Source organism: Psammomys obesus, unplaced genomic scaffold, assembly GCF_907164565.1.
Source record: "Psammomys obesus unplaced genomic scaffold, mPsaObe1.curated_primary_1811, whole genome shotgun sequence".
Classification (NCBI taxonomy): domain Eukaryota; kingdom Metazoa; phylum Chordata; class Mammalia; order Rodentia; family Muridae; genus Psammomys; species Psammomys obesus.
Genome location: NW_026593286.1, coordinates 16,209,044 through 16,235,507, shown reverse-complemented (window position 1 = coordinate 16,235,507; position 26,464 = coordinate 16,209,044). Strand labels below are relative to the sequence as shown.

Here is a 26,464-nt window from a genome sequence, read left to right as displayed (position 1 = left end):
TTCCCATGGCACACAGACAGGTGTGGGCATGGACGCTAGCATTTTTTATTATCATTATTCTCGTTTCCTGATACCTCTGGATTCTCCCTTCCCACCCTGCTCAGTATAAGGGTACACGCCTCCTTCCACACTGTCCAAGGGTGCCCGCTTGCTCTGTTTCCGTCCTCTAGTCACCTGTAGAGGAATGACTGCATGTGGGAATGGGGCTGGGGAGAATAGGGCCAAGCCACTCTCCTCCCCACGCTGGCAGAATCTGGATACCCACAAGGGAAGAGCTGGGTCCCACCCTTTCAGAGCCTCTGTCAAGGGTGTCTGTGGGAGCACACAGCCAAATGTGTAAAAAATTTGCAAAGATTTGGGGGAGAGTGGGTGCCTCCTATGTGAAAGAATGAAAGACTGGAAGGAGCTGCCCAGATTGCTTTTGAACCCACTTAGGTGAGCAGAAGCTAGCCGGAAAACGGGCAGGAGGAGGTGAAAGATAGGCCTACTGGTGGGTAGTGGGGAAAAGAGCAGTGGGGCGCTCTGGGGAGACAAGCATGCACCAGAAGAACAGGAAAGTGAGAGGCCCTAGCAGGAAGGGCCCTAGGAAGCTCAGGGAAGCTTCTTTTGAGACTCAGGGCTCCCTCTTTATCTCAGCCTTGGTTGTGATCTTTCTCCCCCTCCCCCACTCCCCACATGCCCCAGAACCCACTGCCAAGAGTCTTTCCCCCGAGTCCTGGGAGAAACTCCAGGGGGTTCTCCTGGGGCCGGCAGCTTCCAGGGGCCCCTCCTGCCTGGCCAGTCTCCTGTTCCTGAGATTCTGCCCTGTGGATTTTACTCACCCCTCTACCAGCAGTTGTGTGTCAGCACTGTCCTGGCCCGCCTGGCAGCTGTAGGTGCCCTGGTCCTCGGGTCGGACATCATGGATGACCAGGCTGTGGGTGGCACCGTGGCTGCGCATCTCATACTTGGTTCCCGGGCACAATCCGACCCCCTCCCGCATCCAACACACGTGGCCCCCGGGGCGGGACACGGTCACCTCCAACACCGCCCTGCGGCCGGCCAGAACCGTCTTCTCGCGAGGTGGGCGGCGGCACATTTGGAGAGGCAACGCTGCGGTTGGGGGTGGGAGGACAGGGGCTTAATAAGGACACGCACGGTCCCTAGAGAAGAGATGAATCTCCCCTGCCTACGACTTCCACTCCTGGCCCAAGCCTCCAGTCTGTTTCCCTGCATGCCCAGCTCCAAGTCTCTTCGTCTTAGTCTTCTGAAGAAATGAGCTGCCCTCTGAGACCTGCCCCGAGAGCCCCTCGAAAGGAAAGATGAAGAAAGCAATAGCTCTAGGACCAGTGGCCAGTCAGTCAGTCCCAGGACAGAGATGACGCCCTTCCCGTCGCCTTCGCCTCAGGAGCTTACCCTCCACCTCCAGCCGGGCCAAGGACTGGGCGGGTCCGGCCTGGAAGCAGACTTCACCGGTGTCCTCCGCTCTCAGCTCGCTCAGCACCAGAACGTGTCTCTTCCCTGGGGGGAGGGGAAGGCAGAGAGGTCTCAGCCGCTTCCCAGGAGGATTCGAGAATGAAGGTGGCACCCGAGCAGGTCCGAAGTGTCGGCGCGCGGAATTAGGGAGAAGAAGCAAAAAAGGAGCTAGGAAGGACTCGGAGCTGGCGGCGGTGGAAAGTCCGGGAGACCCCGGTAGTGTGGCCGTGGGGCGGAGCCTGCTCAAGCTAGAGGAGGAGCTTATCAGAACGGGGCGGGGTCTGCCTGAAGGCCGGGCAAGGCTGCAAGGGGTCACAGAGGGTAGAAAGGAGGCCAGACCTTCCTGACGGATGCGGACGCGGCCTCCGGGTTTCAGCGCGCGGCCTCCGAGAGCCCAGCGCCCGATGGTCTGGGTCTCCGACACGGTACACTCGAACGTGGCGCTGTCTCCTTCGCGGGCGCTAACCGACCGGAGCTCGCGGAGCACACACACCTCTCGTTCTGGGGCGGAGCCGGGGGCGTGAGGCAGGGCGGAGCCACGGGGGACACACACCCACACACCACGCCCCCTCCCTAGAAGTGGGTGAGCTGTAGCCGAGCACCCTTCCGCAGTCCTGGGGCCCAAAGCGGTACTCAGCCACCCCCCACCCCCCACCCCCCCGCCGGCATCCCTGGGTACCCACCGCGCACGGTCAGGCGCGCAGGCCCGGCGCGGGCCGTCCCCACAGTGCAGCTGTAGGTCCCGGCGTCGGAGGCGCTGCAGCTCCTCAGCAGCAGAAGGCGGCGAGTGCCGAGAGCTTGGAGCCGGAGGCGCGGGCTGAGAGAGAGTGGCTGCCCGTCCTAAGGGCGGGATTTATAGTCAGAGCGTGCCTAGCAGGACTCTGGAGGCTGCGGCCCTGGAAGGTGGCGCTGTCCTCTGTGGATACCATGGCAGTCCAGAGGCGCACTGGTGGATTTCTTGTGTTCCCTGCTAGGGTTGGACCATCCCACATCTTCCCTTTACTACTTTGAGAAGGTGCTATCCCTTGCCGACTTTATAGAGTTGGCACCAATGGCACAGAAAGCCCAGAGCTCTGTAGGGACCCACCGAGTGTGGATTTTAAAATTGGTTTCCAACATAGGGTCTACCTCTTTTGTCTGCCCTTGAGCAACTAGCCCTGTTCATCACACAGAACTAATTCTTTAGATAACCTGGAGATACAAGGTGTACCTTCACAGGGTATTGTAAGGACTAAAAAGGATTAAATTTGTGACATCAATCTTAGCCCAGTGCCAGTCTCACAGGTGCAGTGAGTGTTAGTTCCTTGCCCACATTGTTGTTAATGTCGACATGTCTGCACCAGGGCCATGCTCTGACCTTCTCCCATGTAACGTCAGCCAAAGTCTGGGAAAGCTCGCACTCGAACGTGGCTGTGTCACCTTCAGTCACTTCTAGGTCCTGTGGCCCCTGCACAATAGTCACTGGGACCTCTGGGAGTGGGTAAGGGAAAACAGTGCCAAGGGACAGGGGTAAGGGAGGAATGAGGATCCACCTTGCACAACACACAGACACAGTAGGTCAGTGGCAGATGCATGCAGGTGGCCAGTAGAGGCCATTAGTGGGTGGAGGACACTTGAGGACAGGAAGTTGAGGCAGATGCTGGGGAGTGGGAGACAGAGCAGGACCAAAGAACTAATGAGGTAGGAGTGACTGGCCGTGAGTCACATCTCTGAGGTGGTCAGCGGGGGCCACGCTGGGGCTGGAGGACAATGGCAGAAGCTGAAGAGGAGATGCCTCAGGGATCACTCAGATGCATGAACGGCGGTGGCCGAGTGGCTGGAGTGGACAGCTGAAGACACTGGGCCTTGGGGGAGGGGGACATAAGAGCTCCACAGAGCACCGGCGGTCCCTAGAGGAGTGGCTAATGGGGAAATCCTTAGGGCTGGAAAAATGGGGCCCTCAGGCAGAATTAGCACTAGAGTGCTCTGGTGACTCATCAGTGGAAGGACTACAGCGGGCACACTTAGGCAGCAAAGGATGCCACTGAGTCAGGATAAGAGTAGTCAGTGGGGACAGACCAGGCAGACAAGAGGGGATTGTAGCACTGGTTAGCAGGGCCATAGGCAATGGGAGCAGCTGTACTCAAGCGAGGTGGTCACTGGGTGGGGGAAGGAGGCACACAGATCCAAAGGATCCAGGGGTTCTCCACTCTGTCAGGGTGGTCAGTAGGAGCCACACGGTTAGGTCAGTGGTCACACATAGAGAACCAGCAAGCCGGGGCCCAGGAGGCCACACCTCTCACTGAGAGCCGAGCAGCACAGCGCAGAGTGTCCGCAGTGAAGGAGATGCAGCCTGAGTCAGCCAGACCCAGGCCGCTTAGCACCAAGCGGTGAGTACGGCCTTCCGAATGAATGTGGCACTTTGGCCCCGGGTGCAGCCGGACTCCACCCCGGGCCCACTCTCCGGTCACACCCTCCTGAGACAGCTCCAGCTGGAAGGTGGTGCTGCCTCCCTCACTGACGGTCACATCCTCCAGAGGCCGAAGTTCCCTCAGCTGTCGAGCTAGTGTGGGGAGATGAGAGAGGGAGGGTGCTAGCTCTGGACAGGGTTCAGGAGTTCACTCACCCTTTAGCACTCTCCACACCACCCCCCGACACCCCGTTGAAGCCTAAATAGACAGAAGTTCAGACTGGGTGTGTGGGAGGAAAGGACAGACACAATTGACTAGATTTGGTCAGAGGAGAAAGTATTGCGGTTAGGAAAAGGAAACCACATGGAACGTTAGAGTTTGGGGAGTGAGAAGTCTCAGTGTGTGTGTGTGTAGGGGGGTGACAGTGGAAAGGAAAAGGAAATTTGAGGCTAGACCCATTGGGATCGGAGCCTAGCTTTAAGATATAATTTGTATAATTTGTGTGATCTATTGGCAAGCTGCTCTGACTTTCTGTAGCCCTCGTTTTCCCTATCACACTAATCAGCGGTTCTCAGCCTTCTAACGCTTCGACCCTTTAATCCAGTTCCTTGTGTTGTACCGACCCTGAACTATATAATTATCTTTGTTGCTACTTCATAACAGTAATTCTGCTGGCTTTGAACTGTAATGTAAAAATCTGATGTGCAGGATATCTGATATGTGACCCCTGTTTTCAGCTCCCAAAGGGGTCGTAACCCACAGGCTGAGAACCAGTGACTATACTGTGATGAACACACCTTACTGGTGACAGCCAGTCACCAAGGTCTGATACGTCGGTGAACTTCCTCAAAGTTGATCTCTACCTTTTAACAAGATTTGTTTCAGAGAGACTGCATGAGATCACACAGCTAGCTAATAGGGGGCTCTGGCATGAGTTAGTGGGTGAGAAGTGCTATTTGCCAGCCATTCTTTCAAAATAATAATAATAATAATAATAATAATAATAATAATAATAATAATAAAAAATACGGACAGTCTTTCTGCGGCATAGCATTTATGTTGCTAGCAAAGGCATCTTGGAAGTTGGGGGTGGAAAGCAAAGTCCGTTTGGACTTCTGAGGTAACTAGAAAACATTCGAGGTTTTTGCTTTGAGTAGGAGTCTCCAGGCTTTAGCCCCAGATTGGGACGGCCAGGACAGACTTCCCTCAGGAGAAAGGAGCACTTTGGTGTGGGGGGGGGGAAGTTCTGGATCAGCCAGGTGTGTGATGAATTAGGAGAAGACTGGACACTCACGCCTCACACTGAGCCTGGCCAGGGTGCGATCGTGGTGGCTCTCGCAGCCATAGGTACCCTGGTCGGTAAGCAGGACGCCCTGGATGGAGAGGCGGTGGACACGGCCATCCTGGGCCGTGGTCAGGCGAGAGTCAAGGGGAAGAGGTTCCCCACCTCGTAGCCAGCGAACAGCTCCAGCGGCACCCACTCGGCCCGTCTCTACCTCAAGGCACACCTCCTGGCCTTCCTCCGCGCGAACATCCTGCAGCCGCCTCAGGAACAGCAGCTCTGTCTCTGGAAAGGAAGAAAAGGGGAGATCACGGAGCCCGGATGTTGAAGGCCGGCCCTGGTATCTCACTGAGAAGTGACCTAGAGGTCACGATTGCGAGCGGGTTACAGGGAACAGAGCACTTTACGCTCAGTAGCACTAAACCTCGAACGTGGAGCCTGGCGCTTGTGTCAGCGGCTCCAGCGCGTGCAGTCAAGGTCCCTGCGTCTTGGAGTTGGCAGCCCCGGATGATCAAAGAGCGGCTTGAACCATTCTGGACCATTTCCACCCGGGGCCCTGGAGTGATGACAGCGCCATTGCGTAGCCACGTGACTTCGGCATCCGATGGTGATACGTCACACTGGAATGTGGCATCGTCGCCCTCGTGGACTGTCAGGGGTGTCAGTTCGGAGACTACCTTCGCTGGTGGGGGTTCTGGAAGGAGGGGTGAGGGGCAGTGAGCTGGATGCCTTTATCCCTCTCCTTTTCACCCCTTCCTCAGGATTCAAGCCCGCTTTCTCCCACCAATCACTGCCGCCTGAGCGAGGCTCTACTGTGTGTGCCGGTCACATGAGTTCTCCCGAAGACCAGGATGCCAATTACCGGCCACACTTAGTAAGCTCCCTGCAATCCCAGCCTGGCACCTATTCCTAAGTCCCTAGCTCCAGGACATCACTCACTATGGGCCCTGTACAAGTATCTAGCGGTCATAGCAACCTATCTGCTATCCCATTTCAGAGCTGCAGTTCAGAGGAGTCAAACAACTTGGCTAATGTCCCGGAACTTCCAGAGAACAGAGTCCGAGCTGGATCCTGGGCAAGTGAGCTCTAGAGGCCCCGTTCTTATCTACTGGGCCACATCCTGCCATGCTAGGGTCCTGGAAAGGGGGATTTGCCCTCTTACAGCGGCAGTCATACACACATCGGTGGGAACCACAGAGAGCAAGTTGGGTGAGATGTAGGAGACGAAAAGGGGCCCAGAAAGACAAGAGGTGGTCTTTGTGGGTGCCAGAGACCACTGGGTGTGAGGGGTGCGCTATTACCTTCCACGCTGACGATGAAGACGCGACTGTCCTGGGGCGCGTCGCACAGGTACTCCCCAGCGTCCCCTCTCCGCGCCCCCCGCACCCGCAGCACCTGCCTGGCCCCGGCTTGTTCCAGCCGCACCCGCCCCTGGCTTGCCAGGCGCTCCCCGTCCTTGTACCAGCGCACAGGGGCCCCTGGCCTGGAGAGGTGCACCACCAACTCTAGGTCCCCGCCTGGTGTGCTTCGAACCCTCGTCTGGGCTGCCTCGGGGGCCACTACCCGCACCGGGGGCTCTGTGGGGTCAGAGCTAGGGGTCACTTGGGAGGGCAATGAGAAGGGCAGAGAGACAAGCTGGGGAAACAGGGCAAGGGAAAGAAAGATGTGAGGTCTTAGGAAAGCGGGGGAGGCCTTAACATGGGGTACTACTAAGGTTTTCTGTCCACGCTGTACTCACCAGCCACCCGGACATTGAAGTTGAGGCTTGGGGCCCCTGGAGCTGCCCCAGACTGGCAGGTGTAGACACCTGCATGAGCCAGCTCTGCAGCCTGGATGAAGAGGATTCTTCGAGGGCCCTCAGCTCGCAGCTCCAGTCCTTCACCCTGCTGCACAGGGCTGCCATTGTGGCTCCAGAACACTCGTGCACTTGCCCGGGAGAGCTCACAGCTCAGCACCACCGGCTCCCCAGGAGCCACACAGAGCGGGTTCGGGGCTGCTTCCGGGGCCAGGAACTGCACTGGGGGCTCTGCACGAAGGAAAGGAGGTGGTAAGCCCAGGCCAGCCCCCCTGCCTCCCTACCCCAGGCTGGCCCGGCACACCCACCAGCCAGGCTGACGTTGAAGGTGACAGCCTCATCTCGAGTTTCACACACATACTCCCCGGCATCCTCAGGCTGGGCGTGGGGCAGGGTGAGAGTGCGGGCAGGCCCCTCGGCACCCAGCTGGAGGGCATCTGACACCTCTACCTCTAGCCCATCCTTGTACCAGCGCACCTGGGACCCAGCCGGGGACACCTCACAGCGCAGCTCCACATGTCCTGGCGCCCCAAACTGCAAATCCAGGGACCGGGCTGCCGGGCGCACAATCCTTTCTGGTGGAGCTGGTGGGTGGGCAGAGAAAGGGGCCTGTAGTTTTGACTCAAGGCCTCTCCCTGCCCTTCCAATACACTTTACATCAAGCGCCCGAAGGCTCCTAGGAGGAAAAGGGCTTGCCTGCGGTCAGAGAAGAGGCAGACTCGTTCACCGAACTATCAATTCACCCCTCCCTAGATCCATCCCAATTTTCTCCCCTTCTATGATCTATCTCTGACACACTTAGCTATTGCTGCTTGACAAACCATTTATTTTGCTTATTTTCTGCCTGTCTACCCCTTCCCAATGTGGGTTCTATGAACACAGAAACTTGTAGCTCACTGGTGCACTTTGCACACCAGCATCTAGGATGGTGCCAAGAATACACTAGTTGCTTAATAAAGCATTTGTTGAATGAATGAATGAATGAATGATCCCAACTGCTGGGCTCCTTCTCACCAGGCCTGGGGACACTGTCCCAGCTTGATCTGAGTTCTCTGATGGCTAAGACTGAGGAATCTGGGAAACAGAGGCATGTGGGAAGGGAAACGGGGGAGCCCTTAAGATGAGGGAAAGAGAGACAGTTGATGTCTGTCCCATAGCGCCCCGCCTCTTTACCTCCCTGGAGGTGTCCACAGAAACCACCCACCTGTGACAGTGACAGTGAAGAAGGCTGAGTCATCTCCAGCATCACACACAAACTCGCCCCCGTCCTCTGGCTGGGCAGCGGGCAACACCAGACGGCGACGAGGCCCATCACTCTCCAGCACCAGGGCCTCACTCTCCTCTACCTCCAGCCCGTCCTTGTACCAGTGCACGGGAGCATCCGCTCGAGAGAGCTCACACGTCAGCACCACACATTCCAAACTCACAGCAATCAAGGTCACCTCATCCCGGGGGTATATGATCCTCACAGGGGGCTCTGCAGAGGAGGACAAACACAACTGTCACTAACTGGCATGATTTGGAAGCAGGTGGGCCCTGCTGCCCATGTATTAATAGTAGTACTGAGTAGTAATAATAGTAACAATGGGTCCCTGGTCTATCCTTGAAATCACTAGGACCAGACATTTATAGAATCCAGAATCTTTAAGAGTTTAACAAAGGATGCATTTCTCACTTAGTAAGACACCTTCAGGCCCTGCCTCTGCCTCTTATAACTATTCCCATTAACATTTTTGCTGTGTAACGTATTTACCCGCAGTAAGACATACTAAAAGATACAGTCACATCTCACATATAGATATACTAGCCCTACCAGGTAACTGAAGAATAACTATAAAAATAATTTAAAAAAAAAAAGAATAACTAAGTATGCATCAGTTAAACTCAGTTTTCACAAAATAAATTTGACTCCTAAACTTTTTCTTTTTTTTAGAGAGAGAGGATCTCACTACATAGCCCTGGCTGGTATGAAACTCACTATGTAGACCTGGATGGCCTGGAAAACACAGAGATCCACCTGCCTCTGCCTCCTGAGCGCTAGGGTTAAAAGTATGCTGTCACCATACCAGATGACGGCTGAACTTTTACCAAGCCTTTTGATTTTGAGGTTTTGGGGGCTTTCAAAATTGTGCAGGGATGGATTCAGGATCTGTAAGAACAAATACTTCCTAATGCTCCGTGAGGACTCCAAGCACTTTGTGCATTTTTGCCTCAAGCCGTCTCCATTTTCCAGATGAAAGAACTAAGGCACAGAATTATTAAGCAATGGATTGCCCTTAAGGTCACAGATGGCTACAGCTCCTGGGGCAGGAGGAGGGAGCATTCTGTTCTAAGCAGTCTCTCCTGCTTCAGGCGAATCCAAGCCTCCTACTTGCAGCAACTCTCTGTATACCAGAGTTGCTAAAACCTGTCTAAAAGTTTCCCAGGGATGCTACACGTTGCTTCAGGGAGCTCACCCTCAAGAACAGGCCACTCCTCCACAGAGAAGGAACCAAGTCAACATCGTTAGAGGTTCATCAAGCCCAAGCTTGCCCATAGTACCATGCCTTTTTGTTCCCCTGAGCATCAAGTATCCAGAAGACAAGCGTACCCCTGGCCCCCTTGTGGCCTGAGCAGGGAAGTTCTAGCTTCCTGGACTAGGATTTTTTTTTTTTCCAGAAGTTCTTGGCAGGACCCAGAGGACACTGCAGCCTTGAGCTCCTGACGCACACCTCCACAAATGGGATTCTTTTCTCAAAGTGTCTGATTCAGTCATGACAAGACCAGAAGATTATAGAAGGCAGCTTCTTGGCTGTAGAAGAGGTTGGGGAAGTGAGCTGGGGCAAAGATATAACAACAGAACCCATCTTGTGTGGGGCTTGATCCACTCTGGCCTGGAGGTGAGGCGGTGTCTGTGTGAACTTTCCTGTGAAGCACCTGATGTTTTGTGGTTTGTGGCTTTATGACTGGCCAGGTCTGGGAACAAGGGAGTGAAGATAGCTACCTGTGAAATAAGCCTTGTTGCCACTGTGGGGCATAGGGAGTACATCCCTAATTAGCTCAGCCTGAGAATGACTTCTTGAGGAAGGAAGGAGTCAGGGAGGAAGACAACAGAACCATGAAGAGGGTAGTTGTCCCAGTGCTGCCACTGGGGTCCTTCTGTGATGCCCAGAACTGTCTAACCACCCCCCCCCCACACACACACACACACTACCACGAACACTGGGAATGGCGCTGTAAGCTGTAGTCCTGAGGTCTCTGGCAAAAACCACCATCACTTCTAGCCATCTGTACTTTCCCCTACCTAGAATATTCTCTGCCCACCCCCCTAACTCAACTTAGCTCCGGTACCAGCGGGTAAACATCATCATTACCCTGACCAAGACAGCAGCCAACAGCCTTGGGATTCCTATGCTCCTGGACAGCCTACACTCTGACATGTGTTGGGGCTTTCTTACTAGGCTGTGCCCTTTGGAGAGGAAATAAATGTCTGTTCATATGCTGTGGAATATATGGAGTCCAGCCCATATTACAGTCACCCTGGGTGACTTTCTCCAAGGTCCTCCCTGCCTGGCTGTTCTGTGGAGCCCTGGACCCTAACCACATTCATCACTTATCACGAGGTGTCTTGGAATGTTTATTGGTGTGTTTATTGGTTTAACACAGGGGTCGCAAACTGCAGAGGCCAAGTAGGTTAAGTCAATGGCTCGAGGTCTGGGGAGATGCAGAGGGAATAGCAGGGATGGTGGAACAGAGGTATGGGGTAGCTGCTACTCAGTGCCAGCCTTTCGTCGCCATGGGGGGAAACGGGACCAGAGCCGCCGGGTCTTCGGCTTTTTCAAGAGGACGCATAACTCCGGGTTGTTATTTGGACTGTCCTGACTTTGGTATGACTCTGCAGGCCAAACAAAAGATATCTGTGGGCTGCACAGAGGCCAAGGGTCTCCCCATTTGCGACCCCTGGTTAACAACTGCCTTCCCAGCTAGTCTGGCAGCTCCCTGACCAACAGCTCAGGCACCTGGCCCAGATGGCATTCAGTCAGTGAGCTGGTGGGACACAGCTAGACCTGCTGCCAAGAGAAGGGCCTGATTATTCCAACTGGGACTCCAGGCTCTTTCCAGCAGTGACCCTGTTGCATGCACCTCAACCCACACTTCCCTCCCTGAGACCAGCAAGCTTGCACGTGAGGAAATGTCCACTCAACATCCCTCAGTCTCAGGGTGATCCTCTGGTGATTCTGGGGGCTGGGGTGGGCCCACACCTGTAACGGTGACAGTGAAGGAAGCCGACTCATCATTGATTTCACACAGGTACTCGCCGGAGTCCTCAAGCTGGACTGAGGGTAGCACCAGGCGGCGAATGTTGTCTTCCTTCTCCAGGAGCAGTGCTGGGCTTTCCACTACCTCCTCCCCATCTTTGGTCCAGTGCACCTCAACCCAGGGCCGGCAGAGCTCACAGGTCAGCACCACACGCTCTAGGCGCACAGCTGTCACATACACCTTGCCACTGGGGTCCACGATCCATGAAGAGACATCTGAAGGATAGATAGAGACATCTGATGCGAGGCAAGAGGGGGCGGGTCTGGGATGCCCTGCTACCCTCCCTGATCCAGGCCTGTCTCCTGTGCCTTCAAAGTCAGCCATGTCTTGAAGGAGAAGTCACTCTTTAGGCAGTCACGCACAGCCACATAACCCCCTGTGTACGGCCATCACGGCCCGAGAAACACGACCGTCATCGCCAAAGTAGGACAAGGGTTGTGTGGGAGCTGCAGAATGGGGACTGTGGTGTCCACTTTAGTGGTGGAGAACAGTTCACATTCTCTGACGTGAGACAAAGACAGTATAAAAAAATTAAACATGGGAGAGGAGGCCTCGGTCTCAGGTGGCCCCTACAGGCCTCTTAAACTGACCCCTTCCACACCTGGTACCACCTGCTCTGTAACACAACTGCTGTCCCCAAGGAACCGTCTTAGTAGGGGACTCCTGGAAGATGGAAAAGGCAGGGGATCCCTGGTGATGAGTTGCCAGGACTAGTGTGCTCAGGACTAGACAATACATGAAGGCGGGTGGGGGTGGGGGCTAGAAGAATGACACACAGGAGCGTGTGTGCTAGCTGCTCTAGCTGGTCCCACCTGTGATGGTGACGGTGAAGTAGGCACGTTCATCTCCTACAACACACTGAAACTCGCCCCCGTCGGAGGGCTGGGCTGCGGGCAGCACCAGGCGGTGATGGGGCCCTTCGTTCTCTAATACCATGATGTCACTCTCCTCCACCTCCTGCCCATCCTTGTACCAGTGCACAGGAGCGCCCTCTCGGTCTACCTCACAGGCCAGCGTGACACACTCGGAAGTGATGGCGTGCACGAACACATGCTCTTGGGGGTCCACAATGTGCACTGGGGGATCTAGATGGGGAACAGAGAGGGATCATAAACATCCTGTCACACAAGAAACTCAAGGGCAGGAGACATGACATAGGAGGTCAATGGTGGCTGGGGAGAGGGATAATCAAAACCATGCCATGCAGGGGCAAATGGCATGAGCTCCTATTGGCATGGCAGCTTAGGTATGAAGGAAGATGAAATGTTCCATAGTGATCCACTGATCCCCCCAAAGGTACCTGAATGGTGGAGGGTAGGGGACACAGTGAGGTCATACAATGGCAGCCAATATTGACATAGGTAGAAGGGAGATCGCAATCACAAGGCACCTGGCTCAGTTTACTGTTTCCTTCACAAGGACAGGCCTGGAGAATGACTTAGCCAGTATCAAGCAACCATTCCATCTTGCAATGTTGTGTTTTGTTCACAGGCAATAAATCGAAGGCATGGATGTTAAGGGCTTGCAGGCTGGGCTGGTACTATCATGGTGCTATGCGGTGGGCATGACGGGAAAAACTTGGGTCACTGGGGCCTGTCTTCCAAGGGGCTGGCGGGTCCCAGCCTATTCCTTCTTATTTCCTGGCCATGAAGATAAGCACTGTGTTTGGACACAAACAACCCTGCCTTTGCCATCCAGTGTCCCCAACCATAGTCTCAAAATAATGGTGTTGGGGCTGGAATCCCCAAAACAACCCTTTCTCATCCTTGAGCCTCAGTGTCCTTACCTGTAGACCAGAGATTATGCCTTATTGAGTTGTGAAAATTAAACAAGATAGCATAGGTGCAAATGAGTCAGCATAGCTCTAACTCCAGAGTAGGTCCTCAATAAATGCCAGCTCCACCCCTTTTCTTCCCTCAACTGCATTTAGCCCCCTCACCTCACCAGCAGAGGGTGTGTTCACACTGGTGGGCAAAGGTGCTAGATGATGTGGACACATGAGGTTCAAGAAGCAAATGCAGGATCAGGTATGTGGCCCAGTAGGAGAGTACTGACCCACAAGGGTCTAGGCTGCACCCAAATACCACAAAAACAAAACAAAACAAAACAAAACAAACAAAAAGCCCTCTGTAAAAGGGGACCCCGGCCAAGACAACAGACTATAGGAGCAGGGCTTACAAAGCTCCCAAAATGAGCCTCAGCTGGAAGAGGCCAGCATGGGTTCCTGACCTTGAACAGTGACACTGAAGAAGGCTGAGACCCCTTCCGTTCTGCATTCAAATTCACCGCTGTCCCGGACTTGAGCCTCAGGCAGGATCAGCTGGTGTTTGCACCCATCCATCTTTACTATGAGTGATTCGCTCTCCTCCACTTTCTGCCCATCCTTGTACCACGATGCTGGAAAGTCCGCTCTTGAGAGCTCACAGGTCAGCACCACCCGTTCAGAGGTTGTGAAGGTCAGTGACACTTTGTCCTGGGGACTCAGGATGTGCACTGGGCTTTCTGAATGGAGAGAAACCAGGTCACATGCAATGTCTTTGGTCTATTCTGCTCAGATATGCAGCCCTTTCTCCAGCGTGTGTGCTCAGTGCAGGGGTGAATACATGAGGAAGATAACTGCTGTTGGTGACTAAAGTCCAGCTGTCAGTTTAAAAACAGGTTTGAGGGTCAAGGGGAAAGAGTACAGTGGCAGGACATCTGTGGAGCACACACACAAGGTACTAGGCTCATTTCCTGTACTAAAAAAAAAGAAAAAGAAAAAGAAACAGGATTGATTTGCTATGGTTTGGTTTGGATATGATCTGAGTTATCCCTGCAAGATTCATGTGACAGAACTGTGGTCCTCATGGTATCAGTGCCTGGAACCTTTGAGAGGGGAAGTCTAACGGAGGAGGAACAGGAAGAAGTAGTAGTGGTGAGGCTTAGTGGGAGGTAGTTCTCAAGGGACTCTACTCAGTTCTACAGTACGCTGCTACAAAGCAAGTTCATGTTATGTATTTGGTTCCTTTTGATTATGATTGCCTTTTTATTTCTTTGTCCTCTTCAGACTAGAGACTGAACTGACAGGGCTTTGGATTTTCAGTTTCCAGAACTGTGAGCTAAACAAAATTCCTTTCTTTATAAAGTACCCAGCATCAGCTATTCTGGTTTTTGGTTTTGTTTTTCAAGACAGGGTTTCTCTGGGTAGCTTGGGCTGTCCTGGACTCACTCTGTAGACTAACTTGAACTCACAGAGATCTGACTGCCTCTGCCTCTCCGAGTGCTGGGACCACCACATCTAGCTCAGGTATTTCTTTTATAGCAACAGAAAACAAGCCAAGTCAGGCTTTTAAGCCAATGCTTAAGCGTGATGGTTTCACTGTTCCTAAAAATTCTTAAAGAGCCCATCTCTCCTGGTCCCTCTAGTGTTAGTGGTCCTGGGTTACATTCTGGAAACAACTGTTCCTTGTTCCACTGAGGCTGGAAGCTACCTCTGTAAGGCCCAGGTTCTCTAGCAATAGCAACGGTTAAGTGCTAGGATGTCCTTGAATTTTAGCACCCCTCCCCAATCCTGAGTGATGTTACATTCCCTCTCCTGGAGCCAAACTACCTGAGTTCATAATCCAGCACCACTACTCATTAATGCTGGGCAGGCCATTTAATTTCTCTGTGCCTGTCTTCCTACATGTAAAGTGGGAATGGTAAAAAAAAAAAAAAAGAGCCCCTTTTATAGGGCTATCAACAGGACTGTGTTAGTTACCTAACTCAAGTGACTAGGGCTATGCCCGCCTCAAGTCAAAACACTAGGAGACGGTGTTGGCAATTAGGCAAGAGGTCAGAAGGAAGGCATGGACCAGGATCCATGTCTCTCAAATCAAAGGACAAATGTACCTTTTGGTAATATAGAGTTTAACCCACTCTAGGCAATGAGCTCCACCACTGAGCCCCAACCCCAGCCCAATGCGACAGAATTCCTGTAAATCAAAACAATGCAAAGAATGGGAATGACGCTGATGTGCCCAAGAGCAGGTCTATATGCTGTGAGTTGAAACTGGCCTGCACCTCTGAGTTTTCAATCCGAGCCTATCATGAACGTCCCTTACTCTTCTAGCCCAGCTGGGAGAAACAGATACAGCAGCCACCTTGATCAGCAAACAAAGATTCCATGCTCTGAACCCATCTGCCTAGTTGTCTACCAGTTACCAACCTTGGATAGTGAGGGCAGCCGAGTCTTGCACACCAGGGCAGCTGAAGCCTACCAGGGCCCCACTGTCTTGGTGCTTGACAGCTTGGAGGACGAGTCTGTGCTGCACACCCTTCTGCTCTATTCGATACCGCAGGGCTCCGGGCTCCACCTGGCCCTCTGGCTCAGTACTCTTGAGCTGTTCTCCGTTAAGGAACCAAGTGCCCTGGATGATGGTGGACAGATCAAGGGAGAAGACGGCATCTTCCCCATCATACACCTTAACATCCTCTAGGCCTGATACCAGGCGAGCTGTGGGCACTGGGACAGAGACACGGTATGGCTGTTAGAACCAGAAAGGGCAAGAGAGGGCAAATGCTGGTGGATGGAAAAACATAAGGACTAAGAGTCAGAGATGGGACGAGGTCACGGGGAAGGGCATGACTTGGGGTACAGATACTGATGGGCAAAATCTAGAGGGATTAACTCACCAAGGTGAGCAGAGCCGTTGAACACAACATGGGGACTACGGCCATGTTCGTTAACTGTGCAGATGCGGAAGCGGTAGTCCCCCTCTGAGGGCACACAGTCCCCTGGCACCTCTACGGCTCCAGCTTTCTCAATGCTGAAGCACTGGACCCAGTCTTCGGACCCGACTTCCTGCCGCTCTAGGCGGTAAATGAAGGAGCTCTCTGGAAACGGCTCTGGGGGCTTCCAGGTCAGCAGGACTGTGTTCTTTTGGCCTTTGAACATCTCAACCAATACAGGGGGCCCAGGAGGACTGTGCTTGACACCTGAGACAAAGGTGGGATTTTCACCTGGGTCTCGAACAAGCCCCCAACAACCATCCTGCTTTAAATCCACTTTGCCAACCCAGGCACTGGCAACTGGCTATGGCCCTGCCCTGCCCCTCCTGTTTCCAGGCCTCCACGCTCTCACATTTGACTCTGAGCAGAGCAGTGGTACGGGAGTTGCCCAGGCTGAAGGTGACCTCGCCAGCATCTTCTCGGGTCACCCCTGGAAGGACCAGGGCATGCATGTGACCACAACTGCTCTGGCAGGTGGCTGGTAGCTCCTCCCCGTCACGGCTCCAGCACCCCTGGACCCCAGCTTCTTGGGTCTCCACCAGCAGCACTGCGTTCTCTCCTTCCAGGACATCAAGCTTTCGGGGTAAGCGCTTCAGGATAGGTCCTGAGATGTGGGCGGCAGCGGATCAGCCCCAGGAACTAGACACCACCAGCCTCGGCCTCCTCCCACTGGCCAGCTGACCTTTGACCGTCACGTTGGCCACAGTGCGCACCCGACCCCGCATCTCGCACAGATAGACACCATCATCATCCGCCTTCAGCTTGTGAATGATGAGGCGCCTCACGGTGCCCTCCTCGATCTGCTCATACTTGCGGCATGGCAACAGTCGCTGGTCCTCTCGGAACCAGGCCGTGGGGATCCTAGAGTTGGGAACTTTACACTCCAGTACTACAATCCCCTGCTCTCGGCCCTCCACATCCTGCAGGGGCCTTGTGAACCGGAGGCGGGGTTCTGTAGAAAGAGCAGAGCAAGAGAAGGCTCAGGAAAGGAACGGAGGGTGGCCGTACTTTCCTTGTTCTTCCCAGCAGGCTAGGAACGGCAGCGAATTCCCAACAAACTTAGAAGGCCTAATTTCCTCCTGACCCTGATGCCCATCAGCCATGTCACCTTAAACACATCTTACAGCATTTACATGTCTCGATTTGCTTGTGTGTTAAATGGGGGAGGGAGGGCAAGCGTTGATTTTCAAACTGTTCCCTAACTCTACAACTTTTCCCTAAGTCTGCATGGGTCTTCACTGGATTTCATTTTAATAGCATTCTAAGCATTTCAAAACCGTATTTCAGAAATAGGAAGCTGCTAGGGAGTTAGCTAGCTGGGGAAAACAAGTGTTGATGCCACTCAAATAAGTTTCTTTAACTTTCCTGAGGACATTCCAGTTTCCGCACTGGCCTGGCAAGTTTGGGCACAATGAGTTGTACCCATAAGGTCACTGCCACAGCTCAGGTATCTATCGCCCGCTTGGTTAAATGCCAGGCGGGGCTCCAGGGAACTTCTCAATGTTCTCCTTGGAAGGAGAAAGGCAGGCAACACCCAGTGAGAATGTAATCCCTCAAGTTGTGATCAAGTCCTATTAGGGGGAACTTTTGCTTCCATCATCTGTCAAACTTTAACCGTGGATCAATGAAAGAACAGAGAGCTTCTGGCAAGTCTATCTCCCTTGTGAATGAGCAATGGCTCCAGGGAGGTTTGCCCGGGGCCTTCCCAACAGATTCAGGGCCCAAATTTGTGAACACAGCCTCCACTCCAAATGTGTGTTTTCAATACAGCAGCCCCCTTGTTCTCTCGGATTAGCATATTGTAAATTTAGCCTTATTTACACCCACAACATAACCCTATTATCTTACAGACACTGTTACCGATGGGAATCCAGTTGGGAAAGCAGGCCTAAAAGAGCAAAGGACAGGACCGTTCTAGGACTTGAAAGGTTTACACGCGGTCACCTATTCCTTAGTTTTGTGGTCGTCATCATCTGCCGTGAAATCACCTGGGTAGTTTGCTAAGAAATTCACGAGTGTACTGGGGACGTCTAAACCTGAATCCCTGTGGGGGGTGGGGGGAGGTTGGAAACGTGAATTCAATACTCCTCCAGACACAGAGGTGGATGTGAGCGAGGAGGTTCCTCTGAGGGCACTGACGGTCCGGTGCTCTACCTTTCACGTGCAGCTGGACTGCGCTGAGAGTCTGGCCCGCGGAGTTGCGCGCTGCACAGACGTAGAGCCCGCGGTCCTTGGCCTGGCAGTAGAGCACCTTAAGTACAAAACCACCATCGCGGTCGCGGTACATGAGGCGGCGGCGGTCGGGAAGCAGAGGGCGGCCCTCCCAGTGCCATTCGATCTCCGGCTCGGGCTTGCCCATCACGTAGCAGCGGAACTTGGCATGCTTGCCCTCGTTCACCCAGAAGGTCTTGGGCGCGCACTTGAGGGGCTCCACCACGGGGATCGGGGGCTCCTCGGCATCCCGGGGCGGGCTCTCGCGGGACTGGTGCACCTGGAGCAGCGCGCCCGCCTGCGCGTGGCCGTGCACGTTGCGGGCGTGGCACACGTACACCCCGGAATCCGGCAGCCGAGCCGCTAAGATGCGCAGCGTCAGGCTTACGCCCTGGCCACTCGCGTCGCGGCCGGGCTCCAGCGCGAAGTGGTTCCTGTCCCACACTTCGTCCAAGGCCATCCCATCCTTCTCCCAGGACAGCTTGGGCTCGGGGAGGCCTCCCACCTGGCACGTCAGCACCACCTCCTCCCCGCGTAGCACCCACTGGGATTGGGGTCCCGTCAGGAACACCGGGGCGCCCTCCCCGGTGCCCGGCGGCGGCGGCAGCGGACACTCGGAGGACTGGGGCTCGGGCTCTGGGGAGGGGGGTTCTAGCACGGTGATGGCGGCCGCTGCGTAGGCCTCTCCGGCCGCGTTCCGGGCGCGGCACACGTAGACTCCGGCGTCGGTGGGCAGCGCGCTGCTCAACAGCAGGCTGTGCTCGGCGCCGTCCTCCGGGAAGCTCAGGCGCTCCGAGGCCGCCAGCTGCTGGCCGCCTTTCTCCCACAAGACAGTGGGCGGCGGCTCTCCCAGAACCACGCATTTGAGCTCGGCCTCCGCGCCACTTACCACCCGCACGGGCCGCGGGAAGCGCAGGAAACACGGGGGGCTCCCCTGATCCCCCGAACCGGCCTTCATCGCGGCCGCTGCAGATGGCCCGCCTAGGAGCGCGGGAAGGCCGTGGGCCCAGGCCAGGGCGTGGCGGACCGAGCGCGGGGACCCCAGGAACTCCTGTGACCGCCGGTGACCGCTGGCCTCCTACCCTCGACCCGAGCTACAGCCGTGCTGCGCGGCGACTCCCAGGCCCGGAGCCCAGAGCTCAGGGGGCAGTCCTTCCTGTTTGCCTGCGCCGCGAGGGGCCCAGCAGCCTAGTTTGCCCGAGGTCTGGCTTCCTGCTCTCGGGAGCCTCTCTTCCCAGCCCCCTCCCACAGCCTGGGCCTCTTTCCCCTCCTCCCTCCCACCTCCAGCCGCCAGGTCTCTTAACTGCAGGCCAGGCTTAGGCCTGAGTGGCAGAGGCGCCTGCAGCTGCCAATCCCAAAAATATTCTCTGATGACACAGCTGGAGGACAAGAGCCCAGACTGGCTCCTCCAGGCTAAGTATAGAGCAGGCGGGACCACCTGCCCTCGGCCCGGAGCCCCAGCCCCAGGTCTTCCCTCCCTTGTTGGCCTAGCAGCTGCTATGGTTGAATGGAGCCCCAGAAAGCCCAAGGGGGGAGTTGTGCATGCTTTCTTCCTGACAAATGACATTTGATGACTGGTCAACCTTAGCACCCAGGCACCTGTGCTACCTGATGAGCGTGCATGTGCGTGTGTGTTTGAGGGATGGGTTGTGTGCTTGCATGAATGGGTCAGGTCACTTGGGGTGAACACCCTCCACAGCCCCTTCCCCCACATTCTTGGCGGGAGTGGGAGATAAGGCTCAGGGCCACAGACATCTGCGTCAGAGATAGGAGGTCTCAATGCCATGGGCAGGGGCAACTGGGACTGTAGGGCGTGGGAAGGACTGGGGGAGACTGGGGTGAGGAGGGTAGAAGAAGGCAGGCAGTGGGGTGGGGAGGGGACGGTGCGGAGGTCCTGGACAGACCTGAACAGAAGGGGCGAAGGGCACGGTGTGGGCTCCCTTTTGTCAGGGCGAAGTGAACTATGGTGATCCAGTGTTCTCTGCTGCTTCTTTTGCTGTTGACCCTTCAGGATGCGGACAGCTGCCAGGGGCCAGAACTGGTCCGGGAGCTTGTCCTGGCCAAGGTGAAGGCTCTATTCCTAGATGCTTTAGGACCCCCAGCAATGGATGGGGAAGGTGGGAGTTCTGGAATAAGGCGACTGCCTCGAAGACACGCTCTTGGGGGCTTCATGCACAGGACCTCTGAAGCAGAGAAGGAGGGTGTCTCTCAAGTCATCCTTTTCCCAGCCACAGGTAATGAGGTTGGGGATTGTAGCTGGAACCTATTTCATGGGCTTGGGAGCCAGGCAGATCTGTTCAGCTGGCTTTGCGGCAATGGGCCAGTTCCTAAGGCTCCCTGACGGGCACCAAATAAGCAGTAGCTTCTACTTCTCAGGCTGGAGCGATCCGGTAGGCTTAGCACGACCGGAATATGAAAGGGAAGCTAAGGCTGTATGGAGACAGATCAGGTTCCTGTCTGCTGTCTGTTCTGTCTGTCTGTCCTCTGCCTCACACACACTGTTTCGTTAGCTCCAGGCAACTGGGACTTGAGAGGACCTCAGGGGCCCAGCAGCTGCTTAGTTGGGAAACCGGTCTGTGTCCCCAGGAGTCTCCCACTCCTTCCTGTGTGATTCCCATGTCCTGATGACTGGGTGAGGCAAGCCCTCCTGCTGGATTTTCTTCTCACCTGGCCCACTGTCCTCTTAGAGAGGTCCCTTTGCTTCCCATCTTCAGCCCCTGGCAGCATAGGAGGAAAAAGTATGGCGTTCAGATCAAGTGGAATCCCAGCCTGGCCACTTAATAGCTGACTGTCAGTCGCTTTGGCATCCTGTCTGAAAAAAAAAAAAAGGCTCAATTGTTAGAATGTATAAAGAGAGAGACTGTGTTCTAGTAGGGCCCGACTGCTAGTCTTGACAACAGCTGACCCATAATATTTACTGTAGTCTCTGTGGATATTGGGACAGGAATGCCAGCTGCACTTGACTGGGAAGGACCGGCCTCTAGTCTGTTCTCCTTTTCCTTCCATCCTTTCCCTTTTCCTTTTCAATCCACCTCTTTCTTTTGTTGTTTTCTTCTCATTAGTTTATACATATACACGTATGTGTGGAGGTCAGAGGTTGGTACTGAGCACCTTTCTTAGTCACTCGCCACGTTAGGTTTTGAAAGAGTCTCTCCCTGAACTGGGAGCTCACCAATTAGTTAGACTGACTGGCTAGCGCACCCAGGTGTCTATCTCCTCAGTCCCGGGAGAGATTACAGGGGTACGGCCAGCTTTTTATGTGGGTGCTGGGGTTGAACTCGGTTCCTAACACTCAAGCAACAAGCATTTTACCGTCTCTCCTCCCTGTAAGCTGTCTTTAAAAACACAGTTCTTTTAAGGAATTTATCATATGAAGTTTCTGACATAGAGATATATAAAAAAACAGCAAAACATACACGTGGGCACGCAAAGCAAGATAACCACTCCATGCTATCTGATGAGCCCTAACGTAAGCTTCACAAGTATGCCCGAGGCGGGGGATGCACTGTTACACATTGCGGTTTAACTGGTAAAACCGCTTAGAGGAGAAATGGTCAATGTCTTGTTTTGATGATGCATAGAGAATTGGGGAACCTTCTGTCAGTTTTCACAAGGCTCCACAGAATGTCCGGGCCTAGGTGGCACTCAACAGTGTCTGACACACAGTCAGCACCCATATTCTCGTGGAGGTGTTTCAGGTCCCACAGATCAAGGTTGTCTTCTCTTTTCCCTTCTGTCCCCCCACCCCTCAACAGGTGCCACCTGTGAGGACCAGCCAGCCGCTGGAGGGCTTGCCCAGGAGGCTGAGGAGAGTCTCTTCACTTACGTGTTCCGGCCATCCCAACACATACGCAGCCAGCAGGTGGCTTCCGCCCAGCTGTGGTTCCACACGGGGCTAGACAGGAAGAGCACAGTAGCCTCCAATAGCTCTGGGCCCTTGCTAGACCTGCTGGTGCTGTCGTCCGGTGGGCCCATGGCTGTGCCTGTGTCGTTGGGACAGGGCCCCCCACGCTGGGCTGTACTGCACCTGGAGTCGTCTGCTTTCCCTCTGCTGACGCACCCCATCCTAGCGTTGATGCTGCGATGCCCTCTGTGTTCCTGCTCAGGCAGGCCCGAGACCATGCCGTTTCTGGTGGCCCACACTCGGTCTAGACCACCTAGCTCGGGGGAGAGGGCCCGTCGTTCAACTCCCCCCAGGCCTTGGCCTTGGTCTCCTGCAGCTTTGCGTCTGCTGCAGAGGCCTCCAGAGGAACCGGCTGCCCACGCCTACTGCCATCGAGCTGCCCTCAACATCTCCTTCCAGGAGCTGGGCTGGGACCGCTGGATTGTACACCCTCCCAGTTTCATCTTCCACTACTGCCACGGCAGCTGTGGGGTGCCCACATCCGATCTGCCCCTGCCAGTCCCTGGGGTTCCCCCGACCCCTGCTCAACCCCTGTTTTTGGTGCCAGGGGCCAAGCCCTGCTGTGCTGCTCTACCAGGGAGTAAGCGGTCCCTGCGTGTCCGAACCACCTCAGACGGAGGTTACTCTTTCAAGTACGAGATGGTGCCCAACCTTATCACGCAGCACTGTGCTTGTATCTAAAAGCATCTTGTCACATTATCCGACCATCATGAGCTAGGAGGAAGGCAGGTTGGAAAGTAGACAGCTCCCACTTCCTCTTTCCTACCCATTTCTGTCTGAGGGCTCCGTACCCTATTCCACTCGGGTTCCATGGATAACAATAAAGAAGGAAGTGTGTGTGTGACTTGCCTTGCATTCTCAGCCTTCTTTGATACGGGGGTTGGGGAGGCCTGGGGTCAGAGAGAATTGCATTGTGGGATTTCAGATGACTCAGCTGCGTTTGCCTTTGGGGATCTATAGTCTAAGGTAAAATTAGATGTGAATTTGTTGGGAAGCTGCAAGCGTCCCAAAGCTTTTTGAACACCCACTCTGGGGACAAAAATTGCCCCCTTATGAGCTGAACTTAATATGTCACCCAGTCTGCCTGTCTTGCCACACCTAAAAAGAAACTGTTAGTATCGTTGTGGCTTTAGCCAAGGTTGCCATAGCCTCCCTGTATGCAGCTATTCTCTGCTCTGCTGACTGATGTCTAGCTCAAGGTCAGGGAATTGATAGCCTGGGCGTAGATTGTGGCTTTGCAGCCCCACTGAGACAATTGTGCAGAGCAGGTCAGATCTTGATGCCTCTTGGGACAAAAGGGGCAAACATATGAATTGATAATGTCATGGAGAAGCTCTCAAGGAGAGAGAGGCAGTGTCAAATTGAAGTCTGATGACCAGAATGAAGATCCAAGGGTCCTGGGATTGCTAAGAATCTGTTTTGGGATCTTCCTCCCATCCCTAACCACTCCCACACTTTTTTGAGACAAGGTCTCATCCTGTGGCCCAGGCTGGTCTTGAACTGAAGGCACTCAATCATCTTGCCTCAGTTTCCAAGTGTGAAGGATTACAGGCAGAGCCACCACACCTGGCTTCCATTGTTGCCTTTTGTTATAGACTCCATGAGGCCTCACTGACTGGGACTCAGGCTCCCGAGATCCTTGACTCCCTTGATGCTTCCTCTATGTCTCTACACAACACTTAACTTAGAATATAATGTCAGAAATTGCTAGGGAAAAGTGTGCCTTTTGGTGAATGGGTCCACACACTTAGTATGCACACTGAGGAAAGTAGGGCATGGTTTCACAGTATCTTTTTTTCTTCTTCTTCATTAGTTTCTTATCAATCCAACCTGCCTCCAAAATGGGGCATTAGGAGCTTTTATCTCTGGATTTTTTTTTTCTTTTTCACACTTCATTATCCTAGGGTACTGGTTCCCAGCTGATTGGTCCTTGCACAGTATGGTATGTGAGCATAGAGGTGGGCTGGGATCTATCAGCATGGGACTTGAGAGCACTTTTGGATCCTGATTGGAAGACTCCGGTGTAGCTTTGTGTTGGCAGAGCCTCTGGCTTCTCAATGGCTTCCTGGCAGCAGTCCAGGCAAGGGTGGATAAGTGCCCGTCTTAGCAAAGGGTGCAGACGGGAAAGACTCCCAGGAGTCAGAGTCATATCAACACCCCTCCTCCAGCCTGAGTGAACCCAAAGGAGTTTCTGTTCCTGGCAGCACAGCTTACCCACGCAAGACCCAGGCTTGGTTCACTCACCACTGCTCTGAAGGGCAGAAGGCAGACAAGGTGGAGTTCCCAGCCGACTCTTTCCCAGCGCTTTCATTTCTACCAGCATTAGAACTGTTTTGTGCTCAGGGTTCCATGGTCCCTACTCAGGTTGGGGATCGGGGAGTACGCTGCCCAGGATTAGCCAGTGGGATCCAGGGGCTTTTCCTCAAGGCTGCCTCTGTTCTCTTTTTCCCTGGCCAGGCTGCTCTGCCCCAACACCAAAGCCTCTTTCTGGGAATTTCAGTCTCCCAATGACCCTTCAGCTCTGTACTCTTCCTGCTGAGATCCTCCAGATCCCTGTATGTCTAAACAGCTCCTGTCCCATGGAGGTAGAAGAGTTCTGAAAGGTGGGGCTGCTACTCAGGGCCACAGGACCCTTCCACAAAGTCAGCTGGCAGATGTCTATTGCAAGTAAAAGTTTTTATATGTCCAAGACATATGCCATATGAAAGACATGTGTTGCAAGAAAAACAAAGAAACAAAGACAGCATAATAAACAAATGATCTTCCACAATGGCAAACGCATTCATTTCAAAGGGCCATTATTCATTCTGAAGTCATTTTCTCTCTTTCTCTCTCTGTCTCACACACACACACACACACACACACACACACACACACACACACAAACACACACATGAACACACAGGATCCACCTATCCCTGCCCTCCCTCCACACCAATAGTTGTAAGCTGCCACACCAGGCTTTTACACGGCTGCTGAGCGTTCAGACCCAGGTTCTCAGGATTGTACAATAAACACTTTACCTGCTAAGCCATCTCCTCTGCCCCTCCCCCTTTTCCTTTCTGGATAGGGTCTCACTGTGTAGTCCAAGCTGACTTGAAGGGGAATCTTGAACTCAAGATTCTCTCGCCTCAGTCTCCCGAGTGCTGAAATTATAAATAAGGGCCACCCAAAACCAAACCCCCAAAACAAAAAACAGAAAGAGGCAAGAGGTGATCGGGTTATGGACCCTCCTCCTGGGTTATGTTAGGCAGAGCCATCATGGAAGGGGATTAGTAGCCCTGTGACTGTGAGGGAACGTGTACAAACTTCCTTCAACCGCATGTAGATTCCATAACAAGGCACCATCTAGAGAGGAGAGGGTGTGCCCTCATTGGGTACTGAGTCCCTCAGTACCATGAACTTGCGCTTCCAGCCTCTCGAGCTGTGAAGAGGCCCTTTCTATTGTTTATCTTATGTGCTGCTGGGACTCTTCGAACTTTAGATGTGTTCTACCATTCATTGACATCCCCAGTCCAACCTCTGTTATTTCAAAATCACCCCTAAAGTTGGGCAGTGGTGACACATGCCTTTAATCCTAGCACTTGGGAGGTAGAGGCAGGCGGATCTCTGAGGCCAGCCTGGTCTACAGAGTGAGTTTCAGAGAAACCCTGTCTCAAAAAAAAAAAAAAAATCACCCCTATATAAGATATCTTGATATAGCAGCAGGAACAAACTAAGATAGCACCCACCCATAAACCTCCAAACTTCATGGATACAAACCCGGTCATTCCACAATCACATCAGTTTCTCAAGCCCCCTGTCTTCTCCCCTGAAACACTGCTTCCTTCAAGACATGGCTCTGGCGTCATCTCTTCTGTGCCTCTTTCCTAACCCCCAGGGAGCAGAGGTCCTCAGTCTCTTTTTGTTGTTTCCTGTTCTCTAATTCGACTTTCAAAAATTATGATATCTATATATTCCCAGGATGATAATTTAGTGTGAAAGATAGGGATGAAATTCAGATGAATCATTGCTGCTAGTTCCTTCCACAGAGGTGGCTTAGCTCTCCTGCCACACATATTTCTATGAGTGAACACACACATACCCACCAAGGGAGAAAGAAAGAGAGAGGGAGAGAGAAAGCTCCCTCTTTACAAATGGTATCATGTCCATATGTATTGGGATGTGACTATTTTATCTTCGTGAGATTTACTTATTTATTTGGAGATCAAGTCTCATTGTATAGCGATGGCTGGCCTGAAGCAAACTCACTATAGACTTTTTTTTAAAAAACAGTTTTTGAAATTTCATTTCGGTGTGTTTGTGCATGTGTGCGTGTGTGTGTGTGTGTGCATACATGCATGGCACAGCGCACATTGTTGTCAGAGGACTACTTGGAA

At 53.7% G+C, this 26,464-nt stretch overlaps 2 protein-coding genes across 7 annotated transcripts; one reads left to right on the top strand and one right to left on the bottom strand.

Annotated features, from left to right (window-relative positions):
• Window positions 1–3: 3 nt before the first annotated feature.
• Window positions 4–19,139, bottom strand: Obsl1 (obscurin like cytoskeletal adaptor 1). Of its 4 annotated transcripts, none has more exons than XM_055617007.1 (20): window positions 18,125–19,139; window positions 16,653–16,922; window positions 16,323–16,574; window positions 15,875–16,177; window positions 15,408–15,704; window positions 13,451–13,723; window positions 12,034–12,306; window positions 11,164–11,436; window positions 8,127–8,399; window positions 7,231–7,506; window positions 6,866–7,153; window positions 5,552–5,821; window positions 5,140–5,412; window positions 3,731–3,997; window positions 2,813–2,925; window positions 2,139–2,295; window positions 1,795–1,956; window positions 1,396–1,500; window positions 822–1,092; window positions 4–174 (listed from the first exon to the last, which is right to left on the bottom strand). In XM_055617007.1, the coding sequence occupies exons 1-20, from the start codon at window positions 19,137–19,139 to the stop codon at window positions 171–173; spliced, it is 5,415 nt and encodes a 1,804-aa protein (XP_055472982.1). In that variant the 3' UTR covers window positions 4–170. The 4 variants fall into 4 exon arrangements, with proteins under 4 accessions (XP_055472982.1, XP_055472983.1, XP_055472986.1 ...); XM_055617011.1 differs by lacking the exon at window positions 4–174 and adding an exon at window positions 6,429–6,704 and having other exon boundaries at window positions 818–1,092; XM_055617008.1 differs by lacking the exon at window positions 12,034–12,306.
• A 188-nt stretch (window positions 19,140–19,327) lies between these two features.
• Inha (inhibin subunit alpha) lies at window positions 19,328–22,929 on the top strand. 3 transcript variants are annotated; one of them, XM_055617015.1, is made up of 3 exons: window positions 19,328–19,383; window positions 20,193–20,415; window positions 21,937–22,929. In XM_055617015.1, exons 2-3 carry the CDS (start codon window positions 20,286–20,288, stop codon window positions 22,764–22,766), a joined length of 960 nt encoding a protein of 319 aa, XP_055472990.1. In that variant the 5' UTR covers window positions 19,328–19,383; window positions 20,193–20,285; the 3' UTR covers window positions 22,767–22,929. The 3 variants fall into 3 exon arrangements, with proteins under 3 accessions (XP_055472990.1, XP_055472989.1, XP_055472988.1); XM_055617014.1 differs by lacking the exon at window positions 19,328–19,383 and adding an exon at window positions 19,628–19,648; XM_055617013.1 differs by lacking the exon at window positions 19,328–19,383 and having other exon boundaries at window positions 19,695–20,415.
• The last annotated feature ends 3,535 nt before the right edge of the window (window positions 22,930–26,464 follow it).